The sequence below is a fragment of the Hirundo rustica genome, chromosome 3, assembly GCF_015227805.2.
Source record: "Hirundo rustica isolate bHirRus1 chromosome 3, bHirRus1.pri.v3, whole genome shotgun sequence".
NCBI classification, from domain to species: Eukaryota; Metazoa; Chordata; class Aves; order Passeriformes; family Hirundinidae; genus Hirundo; species Hirundo rustica.
The window spans coordinates 112,458,851-112,473,749 of NC_053452.1; the positions used below are offsets into that span (position 1 = coordinate 112,458,851).

At 39.1% G+C, this 14,899-nt stretch overlaps 1 protein-coding gene across 1 annotated transcript in view; it reads right to left on the reverse strand.

Moving 5' to 3' along the window:
- The window catches only part of CDC5L (cell division cycle 5 like), a 36,316-nt gene that overhangs the window by 18,068 nt on the left and 3,349 nt on the right, over window positions 1-14,899 (reverse strand). Inside the window, exons 3-14 of the mRNA XM_040059007.2 lie at window positions 14,185-14,346; window positions 13,230-13,357; window positions 12,276-12,375; window positions 11,974-12,192; window positions 10,692-10,836; window positions 10,383-10,571; window positions 8,877-9,025; window positions 7,058-7,220; window positions 5,835-5,999; window positions 3,839-3,919; window positions 3,267-3,512; window positions 358-555 (exon numbers count right to left, since the gene is read on the reverse strand). Of these exons, the coding sequence (XP_039914941.1) occupies window positions 358-555; window positions 3,267-3,512; window positions 3,839-3,919; window positions 5,835-5,999; window positions 7,058-7,220; window positions 8,877-9,025; window positions 10,383-10,571; window positions 10,692-10,836; window positions 11,974-12,192; window positions 12,276-12,375; window positions 13,230-13,357; window positions 14,185-14,346 (1,945 nt within the window). The remainder of the gene's footprint in view (window positions 1-357; window positions 556-3,266; window positions 3,513-3,838; window positions 3,920-5,834; window positions 6,000-7,057; window positions 7,221-8,876; window positions 9,026-10,382; window positions 10,572-10,691; window positions 10,837-11,973; window positions 12,193-12,275; window positions 12,376-13,229; window positions 13,358-14,184; window positions 14,347-14,899) is intronic.

Here is a 14,899-nt window from a genome sequence, read left to right on the forward strand (position 1 = left end):
GACAGCAGAACCTGACCTTCTCTCTAGTGTGGGCCTGGTATTTCTGGGACTGAGAAATTTTCCCTTGGGAAAAAGTTAACAGCTGCTAGCAGGCTAAAATCTCTCAGACCCAGAAGTATCAGGCCCACACTCCAGTAGAGAATGTGTTAACAGCTAATAGTGCAGAGAGAAACTTTGTGTGGGAATACTCTGTGTGGGGATATTTAAAAAGGAAGATGAGAGAAAGTGATTTAAGCACCTCAAGAACATCTATGAACTCCCTAGGGAAAAAAAAAACCAAAACAAAACCCAAAAACCAAACAAAAACCAAAAAAACAACCCAGAAAAAAAAAGGAGGCAGAAAAAAGTGACACTGACCTCCAGCCTCTTTTCAAGTGACTCTATCCTGTCTTTTTTGCTGGCCAAGTTAGCCCTTGTGTAGCGGCTCTGTCCAGGCAGGTACAACACTTGGCTGTAACATTCTTCCCACACCTGGTTATAAGCTTCACTTGACAGCTCTCCGTGCCCCATTCCTTGCTTTACCACCTCCATCTCTTGTGCCAGGAGATCCTGTGCCTGTTGGAAAGGATCAGAGAAATTGCAGTTACGATACACAGGATACAAGAAAATTCCTCTTCTTTTCAAACCTTCACTGTGCAATTCATGGGGGCAGCTTTTCTTTTCACACTCAAAGCACACCATCAGGTTAAGCTAACTATGAAATCGAACACAGATGCTGTGGATTACAAATGAAACCCAGGCTAGAAGGCTCCTCACAGCACAACTATCCCTCATTTTATATAATTTGGCTAAACCTGACATCACTCTGGCGTGGCTAATGAAAGTTGTGGCACAGCGAGATACTTCATCTTGCTGCACAAGAACAGAGATAAAAGCAGGGACCTTGAGGGGAGGGAGTACTGTACAGACAGAAGCAGCTGTCCTATGAAACAAAAATCACTTTTCATTTCCTTTCGCTTGCCCTTTTCCACACAACCTGGAAAGTCAAGTCTAAACATTCCTGGGTGAGCTGCGCAAGCTCCGCTGCAGGAAATACAACTCCGACTGTAACTAACACATTCTGTGGCTGCAGATGTGAGCACTCTGCTGCTTCCAGTTTAGTTTACAAAGTTTATGACAAGCTGAAAAGATTCTTGTTGGTCTCACAACTCTTAATATTTCTGACAAAGAGCCTGGTCAGCAAAACTGCACAGGCACCCGGGTCCTTCTGATTTTATTAATAACTAAAAATTCTTTGCCAATATAGACCTCATTGGTTGTAAGAACATGTCCATGTCCACTCTTCTAACAGCATTTACAGGTGCAGCACAAATTTCTCTATCAACGGTAGGTATCTTACTGCAAGAAGTTTTGTAACTGCAGACTGACCAGGTAAACATTCAGGTATCACTAAATTAGATGATTGCACAGATACTGGGGAAAGGAAAATTAATTACTTGCTCTTGATGGTCCAGAAAGATAAAACAGGAAGAATGCAACCACACCTGACAAAGCTAAATGTTATAAATTTCAATTAGCCAAGATTAGTACACAGCGAGGAACTACTTGAGAGTATTTACTCGTGGCACCAGAAGTGTTTCCCAGCCCCAGGAGCTCAAGCACACCGTGCCCAGCACCACTGCTAATCCTTCCAAAAGAGAATGGCATATCAGGAAAAGAAAGGAGTATTTTATAAAAGGGTTATAGCACAAAGATGTTCTAAAAACAAATGAAATAAAGCAAAATAAACAAGCCCCAGATGAGATCACAGAGATAGGAAAATTTTCTGGTTTGAACTGGATTTCAGACAAAGAGGGAATACTGTGCTGAATGTTAGAGAGCAAGCAGGAGCAGGGATGCAAAGAAGCTTCTGCCCATCAGTTAGGAGACAAAACTTCCAGGGACTTTGAAGAAAAGTTTCCAGACAAAAACTGCTGGACCATGTAATAGTCTCTAAGGGAAGTGATAGCAAACCTGTTTTTTGCTGCACTTCAAAACAACCAGAGAAAGCACTTGGAGAACATTCCTAAGGGAACAATCTGACACTGGCAGGGCAATGAAATTCATGATCTAACTGTATTTTCCATCTTTAATGTCTCCTCATAAGAGATCTTGAAGTATAATTTTTCATTTAACAGCAAGTTGGAAGTACATACTGTTCACTGTTTCTCCTTTTAGGCTCTACATCTATTGGACAGATATGGTCAACGACATAGATTTAAAATCTGCTTGCGTATCTTTACAGTCATCTTCAAGGAACAGGGAATTTAGGTGTAGAGATACAACAGGTATTGTTAGAGGACAAGTCTAGAGAGATAGACAACTTGGTGGCACGTGATTTTTGTTCTTTTCACTCATTTTTACTCCTGTAGGCATTTGGTCAAAGGTTACTGGCACAGCTTCACAGGTGAACTCTTTGAAAGAGCTGAACCACAGAATTGCCTATCTGTCACTCGGCAGCAAAAGGCAACATCTGCAGCTGCTTAAATAAATGAACACCCTGAACTGGAGCCCTGGTCCGGAGCTTCTGTTTAACTTGGGATTACAATGCAAAACAGGACATGGTGCCCAGGCTGCCCACTCACTGCAGCCAGCCACAGCCCAATCTGCCTGTTCAGCACTTGTGGACCAGGTATGGCTGTAAGATCAGCTGCCACAGCCCAGCAGGCTCTGCACCAGCACAGCTTGCCTGGATCAGCTTGACAAGCATAATTAAACAACTTGATTTGCTGCTCCAAGGTACAAGCTTGTACCACTGTTCTATTCAGTCTGCACTGCTTTCAGAAAATGCTTTGTAATTCTGGATTAATTAAATTCAGAAGGTGGGTATCACACCTGGTTAATGCCTCAATGATTTAACAGCAATTCACAGAAACAGCAAAGTAGAATTTGCTAACTGCTGGGTTATTATTGCTCTTACCCTTATTTAAAATGATAAGCAACCACAACACATTCAAATTGGTATCTTAGTGACAATGTCTATGGGCAAATACAGCATCCTCATCATTTTGCTGAAAGATTAACATCAGCTCACGGAAAGGAAAATGTGCCCTTAAATCATCCTTACTTATTAACTTATCCTTACTTAGTGTTTGGCAGTCCTGGGTTAATGACCAAACCTGATTATCTTAAGAGGTCTTTTCCTACCTCAACAACTCTGTGATTACAGCCCTTCATACAACTCCCGGAAGACCTCCCAGCTGAATTCTGTGCAGGCTTTTTTCCCTAATACTACAGAACTATGCCCAAAGAAGACTTTAGGTCCCCTTAGGCCACACAATTCTCACCTTCTTGAGATCCTCTTTGGAGAACTTCTCATAGGGATTTTGTTCCAAGTAAGCCATGTGCTCTGCATTGTTGCTTCCAAATCCTGGGCCTTTCCCTTTCTTACCAGTAAACTGCTCTCCAAATGGATGGTGTAAAAGATCAAAATGAAGCATGGTAATCATCTCTTTCTTTATGAGTTCTTCACTTTTCTGCAAGTCTGTTAGAGGTGGTTCCACATTTAAGGGTCTCAGTATTGTTTCATTAACCTGTCCAGGAATTAAAAAAAGTTTGTAAGTATCATATACACCAAATATAACATTAAATTCATATATCTCCACTCAAGTACAAATTTTATCTATCAGCTAAACCCCAGAATAGGTGCCAAAATCCCCTGTGGTGGGACACGCAGCAATCTCAATATCTCTGCAGATGGAATACCTCATGACAACTCTGCTGGGGTAGTTTCCTGTAAATCAGCATAGTCAAAGATTTCACTCTCTCATCATCTCCTTCGACTGTACTTCCTTCTGTAATGGTTAAAGCCTTTATTTTTAATTTTTGTTCTTTAACAGTGAATTTTGTTCCCACTTACTTCTGAGGGCCGTGGTAGATTCTTCTGCACAGCTTTGTGCATTCTCTTCAGTTCCTTGGCACGCTCTGCTTCTCGGAGAGCCTAAACAAACAAGCCAAGTGTTACTCCAGCCACTGTACAACAATCAGATGCTGCCTAGGAAGGTATGTGATATAAAAACTAATTGATTATTGCAGTTAAGATTCCTTCCAGTATACAGACTTCATGTTACTAAGTCAGAGCTAAATAATGTGATGACAACATAATTTACTGCCTCTAAAGTGAATGGGAAGAGCACAGCAGACTAACTCCAAGAGAAAAGAGATCTTCAAAAGTCATTTCCAGACATCAAGTTTTCCTTCAATCTCAGCTCCAGCAAGATTTCATTCCTTACAAATTTCTCCACATGTGACAACTGCTCGACTTCTTCATATATTAAATCCACCAGGAAAGGAAAGACTCTTAAATTGGCAGCCATGACTCTTGTCTTCTTCAATGATCTAAAGTACATATTCACTAAAACAATACTTGTGAAAGTGGAAAAGCATGAGAGTTCTCTTTACAATACACTTTCAAGCAATAAACAACATGGAAAACCAGTGTTGTCAGGAACTTCAGGAACAATGACCAACATCTTCCATGTTCTAATCCCAGCATATCACATCTTCATTTAAAGGCAGGGTGCTCCTCTCTTGTATGACGGTACAACTTGGAGACTTTATTCTAAACATTTACATTACTTGTATTTATTCAGACTTTTCATTAGGGTGATGTCAACGAGACACACAAAGCAATCACACACAGACAAGAGATTTTCGCAGAGGTTCTTCCGATCCAGCTCCTAGCTGAGAGAGCTGAGAGAAGAAGAAGCCCTTTTGTTTATTTCTTATTTTTTATACATTTGTGGGTCTAGCAGAAGATTGGCTTTTTGGGGTTTCCACCCCTCAGCCTCAGTGGCCAGACCAATTGTCAGTTACAATTGTTTTCAGGTTAGAAATATGCAAACAAAGGACAGAGAACAAAAAACAAAGGATTTGTTTATGTTACATCTGTGGGAAAGACAGAAAACTGCTCTTAATATTGTACAATAACTAAAAAGATCTGACTCCATATAAGAAAATCAAAAGGCTCAGAAAAACCAGGGTAACAGGGTATATATGCATAAGACATAAATACACATGTGTAAAACATGTTCTTCCCTAAATAGGACACACTAGGAATCAAATTCTGGGAAATGCTTATCCCATGTAAAGATATCAAAGCATTGGATTTTTTAAAATGTTTTGTTCACTTGTCAAAAAAAGAAACCTATTGTCAAAAACTTCTCTAGACTCAAAAATCCCATTTAGTTTTACAAAAAAAAATTATATTTATATAAGGTATATAACAGAAAGAGATTTGCAACCCAAAATTTAGGCTAAGTAATAAATAGGAAAGGAACTGTTTTTACAAAGATTTAAAGTGTCTCTGGTTATTGGCCACTACAGCCATTTAAGTGGCAGAATTTAGGCTTGTACTTTATCCAGCCTTCCTCGAGTCTACACTGAAACAAAACAGGGACCCATTCACACCTTGTTGTCTGTGTGCTACCAGCCTGCCTGAGTTTGTATATACCTGCCTCATCTTTCACAAACAGCAACTTTTAACCCTGAGAGAATAACCTCAAACTGAAAAAAGCACAGTTCTTATGTGCTTAAAATCAAGCTTGTGCCACTGTAGAATAAAGCTTTTAATTAAAATTTTATCCTCTGGGGGACACAGGTGCTCTTAGGGGCTTCATGACAGAAAATGATGTGATACATAACATTCAGAAATTAAGAAAATGATTTAGAGAGAAAACTAATTTGGCCTCTGTGTATGTATACTCTTATAGCAGCCAAGAAAACAGGTGCAATTTACTTTGCTATCCTGTAAAAGAGACTGTATCTCTTCCACTGAACAGCTAAAACGATGGCAACCATACAAGGAACACGTTTTATTTTAAACAAAAGGCACCATCCCCATCTCACACACTGACCTGCTTGCGGGCTTCTATATCAGCAGCATCTTCTACAAAGGTTTCATCTACCTCATTTTCTTCAAGTTCCTTTTCTGCATTTTCAGGCAGAACAATCTCAAAGTCGTTCTTTGGAGCAGGGAGGGCCATGAGCCCCATGCGCAGGTGCTCCCGAGACTCCTTCTCCTGCGGGAAGAGCAGTGAGATGTGATGCTTCTGGATTGAATGAATGCAGTGTTACACCCTGAGTGCAATACAGTCAGACTCCACTCATCTGCATTAACAGACAGAAACAACACATTAATTATTTCCTGGCCACCTCAGTCTGCTGCGAAGCCAAAAAGCACCAGATCTGGAAAGCAGTGGAGTCCACCAGGAATTTGAAGTCTCAGTTTCCCTTCTAGCAGTAAAAAGTCTTTTTACTACAAAAAGGCTAAGACAGAACCAAAGAACCAAACTATATCAAATAAACCTTCTCCTTCAAGTTAAGAGGAGCTCTGGAATTTTGAACTTGAAGAGTTACTGCTGTGAGAACGTGCCAAACACGTGGAGTGGATATCTTAGCTAGGCCAAAAAGAAAACTGTCGATAGCTCAGGTGGGAGATATTCAAAGCCACAGTCGAGGCTGCAGAATCAGCCACATAAAAGGAGTTTCCAAGGTGCTCCCTATTAGGTATATGCCCTTTTATACCATGTCTAATTGGCAGGGTCCATCTGGCTGAATCTCCAAAAATGGAAACATCTGTTGCCAAAGGTGATGAAAGAGTCTGGATGGGACTCAGATTTCTGAACATCTCAAACCCCAGTGCTCCTAATGGCAAAAATTCAACTCCTTTAGCTCAGTGTTGTCAACGCGACAGACTGATGAAAAGGTCCTGCAGGTAAATCGGGAAGCCAAAATGACGAGGAATTTGAGGATTGTGTAGGATTGCAGGAAAAATGAATCTTTGCTCAAGATGCATTTCCTGCTCAGCTTCAAACATAGAAATTGGATGGAAACTTAACTATGTCTTCTCTGACAGTTTTAAGAGTGTGTTTACTGAGCACACTGAAAATCATTCTAAGCAGCAAGATTTCTTTCTTCTAAATAAAGATTGTATTTTATTATGTGATGAGGACAGACCCATAGACAGGTGGAAGAAACAACATTTATTTATTATAAAATAAAATTCTTTTCAGCAGATGAGAACTAAAAACCTGAAAATTAATAGAACACTGATTTTCACTTCTTAACTGCTACTTACCATTTGTTTTGCATAGGATGGGTCACTGTAATCTGCCATTCCCTCTTCTGGGTTGATGTTCAGTTTATCCCGCAGGGGAGTTCTCCCAGGGGTTGTGCCAAGTGCAGGTTTGGGAGTCAGTCCTCCTCGAGGAGTTAAGCTCTCTGACCCCTGAGAGGGTGTTCTAGTGAAGTACAGTTAGATTTTAGTTTTTTACTAAAGAGCTCTACTTACACAAGTCTGAATGTTGGGATAAGCTACAAAAACACAGTCTATACATTCAATCTGGAGTTTTTTTCCTCAGGAGGCAATGAAATTGTAAAGTGCTATTACAAGAATACTAAAAATAAATTGTTTAAGCCTGTCAGTGCGTTACCAATGCCCTGTCAAGCTGAAATCTAGGCACATCATCATTTTAACAGAAGCTCCAGGAACTCCACCAAACACAAACTCCCACTGTTGCTTTTGAGAGAAGGGCTTATCCAGTCACCAGGCATTATTCTGGGATACAGTAATCAGGCCTGAATTGCAAGCTGTGATTTCCCCACCATCTGGGCAAATCATTCACTCCAAAATCACCTGGCCCAACAGCTGTCCCATGCTGCAATTGAATGGATCATCCTGAAAATGTCTTTTTGCTTTCAATGATTATTGAAGAAGTAATTACATTATAATAATTACCTCTAAGCATCTATGGTTAGGCAACATGGATTATGTTTTAGATTTTGTTGGCCCCAACTGTTACTCCTCTAGATTGGGAAGGAATATTGTTCACTATCCTAATGACCTACTACCTGAACAAGGGGCAACTTCACTGATTCATTAATTCTTCCCTCTGCTCAAGGACTTGGGTTTTCCCACTTACAGAGCATTTCTGCAAGCAAGCCATAGGTGGCATATTTACATGTGCAAATCTGAACTTCAGAAGCTAAAAAACACCACAAAAATAACTCCAACAACAAAATTAGAGCACCTCTACTTTTTAAAATATAAAATAATCCAAATCAACAGCCAGATCACTCCAGGTCAAATTCTACATTCATTTTGCACCACACTGACACCAATGGATCTTCAAAAAAAGCACTCATTGCTGGAGCTGCTCTTTTAATTAAAAGACCAGGGCTTTTGCACACAGCTTCTAAACAAAATAAAGCTGCTTTGGAAAAGCTGCCATAAAGGTCCTTTTTATTTCATTCTCCACTTTTCCTACTAACATGATACAAGTAAACTTAGAATCTAAGTGGAAAAACCTGACACACAAAATGTACCAATTGTAACATGTTTTAGCTGTATGGTATTTAGCATTTGTGGGATATATATTTGTTCACTTTAAGAGTTAAACCAGCAATTCTGTACTATTTAGATTGGCAATATGAGAAATATTTTATTTTGGATATATATGGCTTATAAAATATTTACTTCAGCTTTTCAAAAATTCAGTGTGGGTTTGGCTAAGGGACCTCCCACATCTTTGACTCCAAGGTAGTACTTTGGAAAGGCCAGGATCCACATTCAGAATGACACTCCAACTTACTATTTATACTCCTACATTACTCCAGAATAATGTATACTGCTCCAGACCACAGAAAGCCACATTTTGGATCAAAACTCCAGTCAGCCATACACTGTATGAACACAGCTGAAGAGGACATGGCTGAGCTTTTTAAAGACAAAGAGAAGGAAAAATTTGTACAACAAGAGCTTGAAATAGAAGTAAGTTAAAATTTCTTTTGAAGCTCTAATCCTGATAGTATTTTACACATCAAAATCTGCTCTGTTCACCCACCTCCAAACAGACACATGCCCACCCAGGCACCCACCACAAACGGAGTCTGTTTACCTGAAAGGTGTGGAAAGCACAGTATTTGGAGTCTGAACAACCTGTTTCTGTGGTGTTACCCCTGAAAAGTCACTTTCATGCAAGGGAGTATTAAGACCTCCTTTCAGAGGAGTATCCACATTTGTCAGAGCCATCAGATTCTGGGCCTCCTGTGTAACAGACAACACAAGCAGTGCTTCACTAAGACATTCACAGCCACATTTAAGAGTTTCAGTAGCAGCAAGTACAGCTGAAGAGTTATTTCAATATCTATTAGTGGAAAATGTTTAAAATATCTTAGCTTTAACACCCATACAGTGGTATTTGTAAACCCTACTGTTCCACTGAGAGCCATTTGAACTTCATTTCCAGCAAAATATGTTATAAACTGGAGTTGCAAAAATAAGTGGGTTACTTATTGTTTCAGCTTCCTTCAGCTTACCAGACTCCATAAATCTCCAAGGGAGTGTTACTGACTGAACACTCAAGTAATCTTAAAAATCCTGATTTAAGAGGGAAGAGCACACTTGAACTCTGAAACCTGAATTCAATCAACTTTATCCAAACTGCACTTAAAAGAAAATGCTCTGGAAGAGATGGTCACTATTCAGATTTTTGGTCCATGACTCAGATGGGGCTTTTATGAATAGCCTCCTTTTTTATTTTTCCTTATTACAATGAAGAATTAAGTCTCTCTGAAAATGAGCTAATTATACTACTCCAAATAGCAAATATATTCCCATAAGATCACTAATCCACCTAGAGAACTCTGTATATGCAAAATGCAGTGACATTTATAATATCAGAGTAGTCCATTTGAAGGTGAGCCTGACCATTCCTGCAAACATTACACAGACTTAGGTCATGATCTGCAGAGCCAGAACTTTCTCTTTTCTCCTATCATGGAACTGCTGAAATACAGCTCATTGTCAGCTCAGAGGGTTTTTTGGAGCGGGATTTTTGGGGCCTTGTTTTGTCCTACAAACTAGCTGCACTGATTTAATTTATCCATTTCTACATACTCAACAAAACGTTACTCAACATTACCAGTTTTAGAAAAATCTAGGCAATCAGAGGCTGCAAAGGCAGGTTTTGGCTAACCTAAGTTTTAAGCAAATAAAGTGCGATGAAAATATTCTTGCATTGTTGCAGATAATTACTACTTGTTAATGGAAATGAAAAGTAGACAACATAAAATACACTGTTTTAAGGAGATGAACTCATATATCTTCAACACTGAGAGACACACAAGACAAGGGAAAATTATGCAAGACACCAGGAGAATGGTTAAAAGCTTCACACAATATATGGCTAAAAGAAAAAGAATCAAAATGTTTTGAAATGCAGTGACAATTGATCAAATAGAAGCAGGTCTGCTTCTATGCCCTTCAGTGTCCTGAAGATTGGGATTGCTTCAAATCCCAATACTGCACATAATCTAAGGAGTGTTTCTCCTGCACTTACACCTTCTACTCAGTTGACTCCTGCTCCAAAACTTAAAACTCAACCTGTACATTTATACTCTACCTGCAGGATCCTGTCCTGGGCTGCTGGAGTTTTGGGAGTCCTTAGAGCTATGCTGTTGTTGGTTACATTATATTCAGAGAGAAGAGTGCTGGAAGCTGAGTTTGTGATTCCAGATTCCTCAGCTGTCTGACGTGCAATCTCACTTGCCTGGCCGACTTTTACAACTTCTTCAAGTTCTGTATCAGATATCTTTGAAAGAGAAAATCCCAAGGCACAGTAAGACACAATAAACTTTGAGATCTATTCAAATCAAGCAGAAAGCACTGTTTGGTATTGGCCTTTTAAGTTTATGAGCAGTAAACACCTCACCTGAGGAGCTGGAAGCACCAGTTTACTCCTTTTCTTGGTAAATTCTGACACTCCACTGGTCTGCAGAATAGCTGAGGGCAAGTCTGACTCTTTTTTCCGTTTCATGTGTTGCTTGTCCTTTTTGCGCTCTCTTCCCTCCCTCTCACTGTTATTATGGAAAACAGAATCATTTCAGAACACACAGAGCAGCTACAAAGCAAAGCAAAGAAGCCAAGAGCAAAGAGGCTGTACTCTTATCAAACACTACATATGCTGAAATAAAACATTACAGAAAGAGTGGAGCATCTTGTGGATGATTAGATGTGATCTGCAGATCTTGCAGCAGAACCTACTACAGGGCAGTGTAATGGTTTTAAATCATGGAATTAGCCAAAAGATTTAGCTTTTAGGCTGAATAAATCAACAGGGTCATTGGATCAATAAAAAAGCGTCAGGCCAAGAATTTAGATAGTAAAAATAAGGGAATGTGAACAGTCCCTTTTTCTCCAGCAGCTGGAAGGGAAGATGAACATTTTCTTTTGTGCCAAGTGGGAACCAATTTCTCTTCAATCTTTAATAAAAATGGCATTTCTTTCAAACAGCAATGGAGGCAGTCAGCAAAATCATAAGCTTCAGTCTGAAGCTCCTGCCTGACCCTCTGAACAAAGAGCTACACAGAAAAATCAGTTAGTAACACCACATCAGTTAATAAACCAAATTGTACATGGCACTGGACTCTCTCAGTAAAAGCAGTTTTGGCAGAAATAGCGGGAAATGCAACTGTACAACTAAATATGTACCAAGAGTGGCATTTAACTTCTCATCTACACATTTGGGGATTTTTTGAGGGAATGAGGAGAAATTAAGCATTTAAGGACATCAACTTAAGAACAACTCCACCAAAAGTAATACTACAAATCTACTCCTATAAGCAATCTTAATAAGATTATTACTTAAAGGACACTAAATACACAAGCAAATGAACTGCTAAAAAAAACCCAAAACACAGCCTCAAAAAATTAACATTTCGACTTAAAGAGCAAGAACATGCATGAGAAACTTTATTCTGATAGACAAAAGGTAAACTAGAGGAAAGAAAAAAGGTGATTATAGACAACAGGTGAACTAGACCTTTTAGAAAGATAAAACCACAGAAAACTGAAAAGGCAGAGCCACTTGCACTTGTATCTGTCCCACTGAAAATACATTTCCCACCCCATTATGTTTCCCGGACTTAACACACATGCATGGGTTGCTTTTTCTTCAAATACGCTGTTCCCCTCTTACTACAACACATACTTACGATCTTAATTCTCCGTCCAGGTCTTGCTGACGCAGTCTCCTGAAATCTGCATCCAGGGACTGATAATTTTCTTCTGATGTATCATAGAAACCAGGGGCAGGCTTTTTTTCAAATGGAATTTCTGCATTGTAATCCACACCTCTCTTCTTTTTTCTTTTCTTCTGGATCTCAATTCCAGCTGCGCGAAGTTCTCGTCTTTTCTGGAGAGCAGCAAGACGTCTAAAGAAACAGTAAAACCCTATGATTTAAAGTGTAGAGTAAAGAAAAGCAGTCCCAGGGTATGAAACCAAGTCTAAGTTTACCGAGCTTCTTCCAGCTGCTTCTCCCTGGCTTTCCTCTTGGCCTTCTTTCCCTGTGTATTTGCCAGACGTGCTCGAGCCTCAGACAGCATTTCAAGCTCATCTACAATAGTACAGATAAATACAGCAGTGAATCTGCACTTAAAAGATGAAAGTCAGGAAAAAGGTAACATTAAGATCAGAAAACCATCTTTAAAAGCTGAATCAATTAATCAATCACAGGCATTCTGTCACCACTGGTCTTCAAGTTGTCCCAATGTATTTACTGAATCACTGGCCAGGTGAAATGAAGACTTTTAGAAAAAAAGCCTAATGTTGAAAATAGTATCAATAAGTATCAACACCAAATCAAGATATTTACATAAAGAGGCAAAGTGACCACATTAATGCAAGTAAAACTTCATTTACATCTTTACTTGGGAGTATTATCTTGAGAACTTATTAGTTATATTTAGTTCCAGAGCTGAGAGCGCTGTTTTTATGAACTTGTGGCTGCTCAAAACCATGAATGGTCCATTAATGGAATTTTTACAATGCTCATTTTTCAGTTCATAACATTGCAAAGAAAAAAAAAAAAAAAAAAAAAAAAAAAAAAAAAAAAAAAAAGTCAGGCAGTCCTTCTGTGCTTCAGCATGGATTCATCTGAGAAGTATGAGCCAATGGAAAATGATGAAGATACAGAATTCAAGGAAGCAGAGCAATTGTCAAAGCAAAGAACAGCCGGTCATGGTAACAGATGAAGGTGACAGATAAGGAGGCAAAAAACACACCAAGAAAAAAAAACTGGAAAAAAATAACTGACTGGCCAGATACAAAGATAAGACAAAATTTGTAAGTAAATTAATGACCAGGCAGTGGCGGAAAAAAAGAAGAAAACCAAGGCATACTGGCAGTGTAAACAGAAAAATCAAACAGATCAGATTTCTGTTTAAAATGGTAAACATACTCCTAACTCACCTTCATCCATGTCAATAGGATCTGGCCTGGCAGGTTTGGTTTCTGGATTTGGATCGATTTCTCCAGGTTTCAGTTTCCGAGGATCATCAGCAGTTTCTTCCTCATTGTCTCTCTGAGCAGCTTTGTCCCTAGAAACACATTGTAGGTGTCACCACCAGCTCTCTGCTTTCCCCCAGACTCATAATAACCATCTCTTAAATGTCTCCAAAGACTGATTATAAGGCAGTACCCTTGTACTCTGTACAAGACATGAAATCTGTTATACAATTCACAAGCGTGGTACAGTTCCACAATCTTAAACAAGATGAGAGAAAGAAACCAACACAGTATTACATTACAACAATAAAATATTATATAAAATACAATACTGATACAGCTAGTAATAAAGAAGTTTCCTCAGGTAATCTTTAATAAAAACAAGAATTCAAGCAGTGTGACAAAATTAAAAAATCAAGTTTTCTAATATGTTTTTTCTAGTCAACCAATAGCACCAGAATTAAGAAAACTCAAAAGGGAAAGCAGCGTGTTCTTTCTCTTCTTGTGGCCTAAAGAAACTCTGCAGCAGAGAGATGGTATCTGCGCATTCAGCCATTTCAACACATGTTTTATGTCTCTTTTCTTTCTCACATACCCACTCCTGCTGATCAGCCAGTCAAAAATGCCCAAACAGCCTAATATAAAAGCAGAAATCTTGACAGTCCCTTAGCCAGAATGACCAGGAGCAAGAAGAGATACACCTATCTCTATTCAAGCTGCTCTCCAGGTTCCAGGAGCTTTCAAGCTAGACACAAGTGACTGAAAACAATCTTTAAATATTTGCTTACAAAAGGACTCAGACAACTTGAAACCACCCTAATTTACCACCTTGGGAGAAGGTAACGACACATTGCTACAACTCCACAGATTTTTTTGGGTATTCCTGGCTAGATGTTCCGCTAGGCAAGCAGAAACTCACAGCAGAAATTCATAGTGTTCCAAGCACTGTGCAGCAGTTCTCCCAATGATGGGGGCAATGGTTCTCCACTGGGTTGGCATCAGCTTGGCCAGGTGCAACAGTTTCTCCTCCTCCTCCCGAGACCACTCTGTCTTTTTGATGCTCGGGTCCAGCCATTCGTACCTGTAGTAAGGGAAAAAATGAGGGATGACAGATCCAAGTTATCCATTGATTTGTCTTCAAGAGTGTTTTCATGACATATGTATCTGAGCTTTAAAATGTATTATTTATCCAGCACTTTTCATACAGATACTGCCTCTTCTTCCTTTTCTCATCTCTATTCTGTCAAAGAGTCACAGAATTAATCCTGAAAAAAAAAAAAGTAACAATTGCAACTATCAAAGATAGAGAAATGGTAGAATCGTTTGGTCTGGAGCCTTCAACAATTCTCTTACTAATCCTCAACTGTGCCAGTCCTGTTATCTCTACAAGAAGTATTCCATTAAATATGTGTGGTTCAGTATTTGAGAAACTAAGTCTGAGTCTCAAATACATTCATACTGCATCAGTTGAAAATTCCTATTTTTTATAAAATATTAAATTTCACAGTGCAATTTCTGAACATTTACTCTTAAGCCACGCTCCCATTACATGAAATTAGCAAATTATATGTAAGAGAGATTAGTATCTTAAACATGGCAATATCCACAGATTAAAACATGTTTAAATGAAGGGA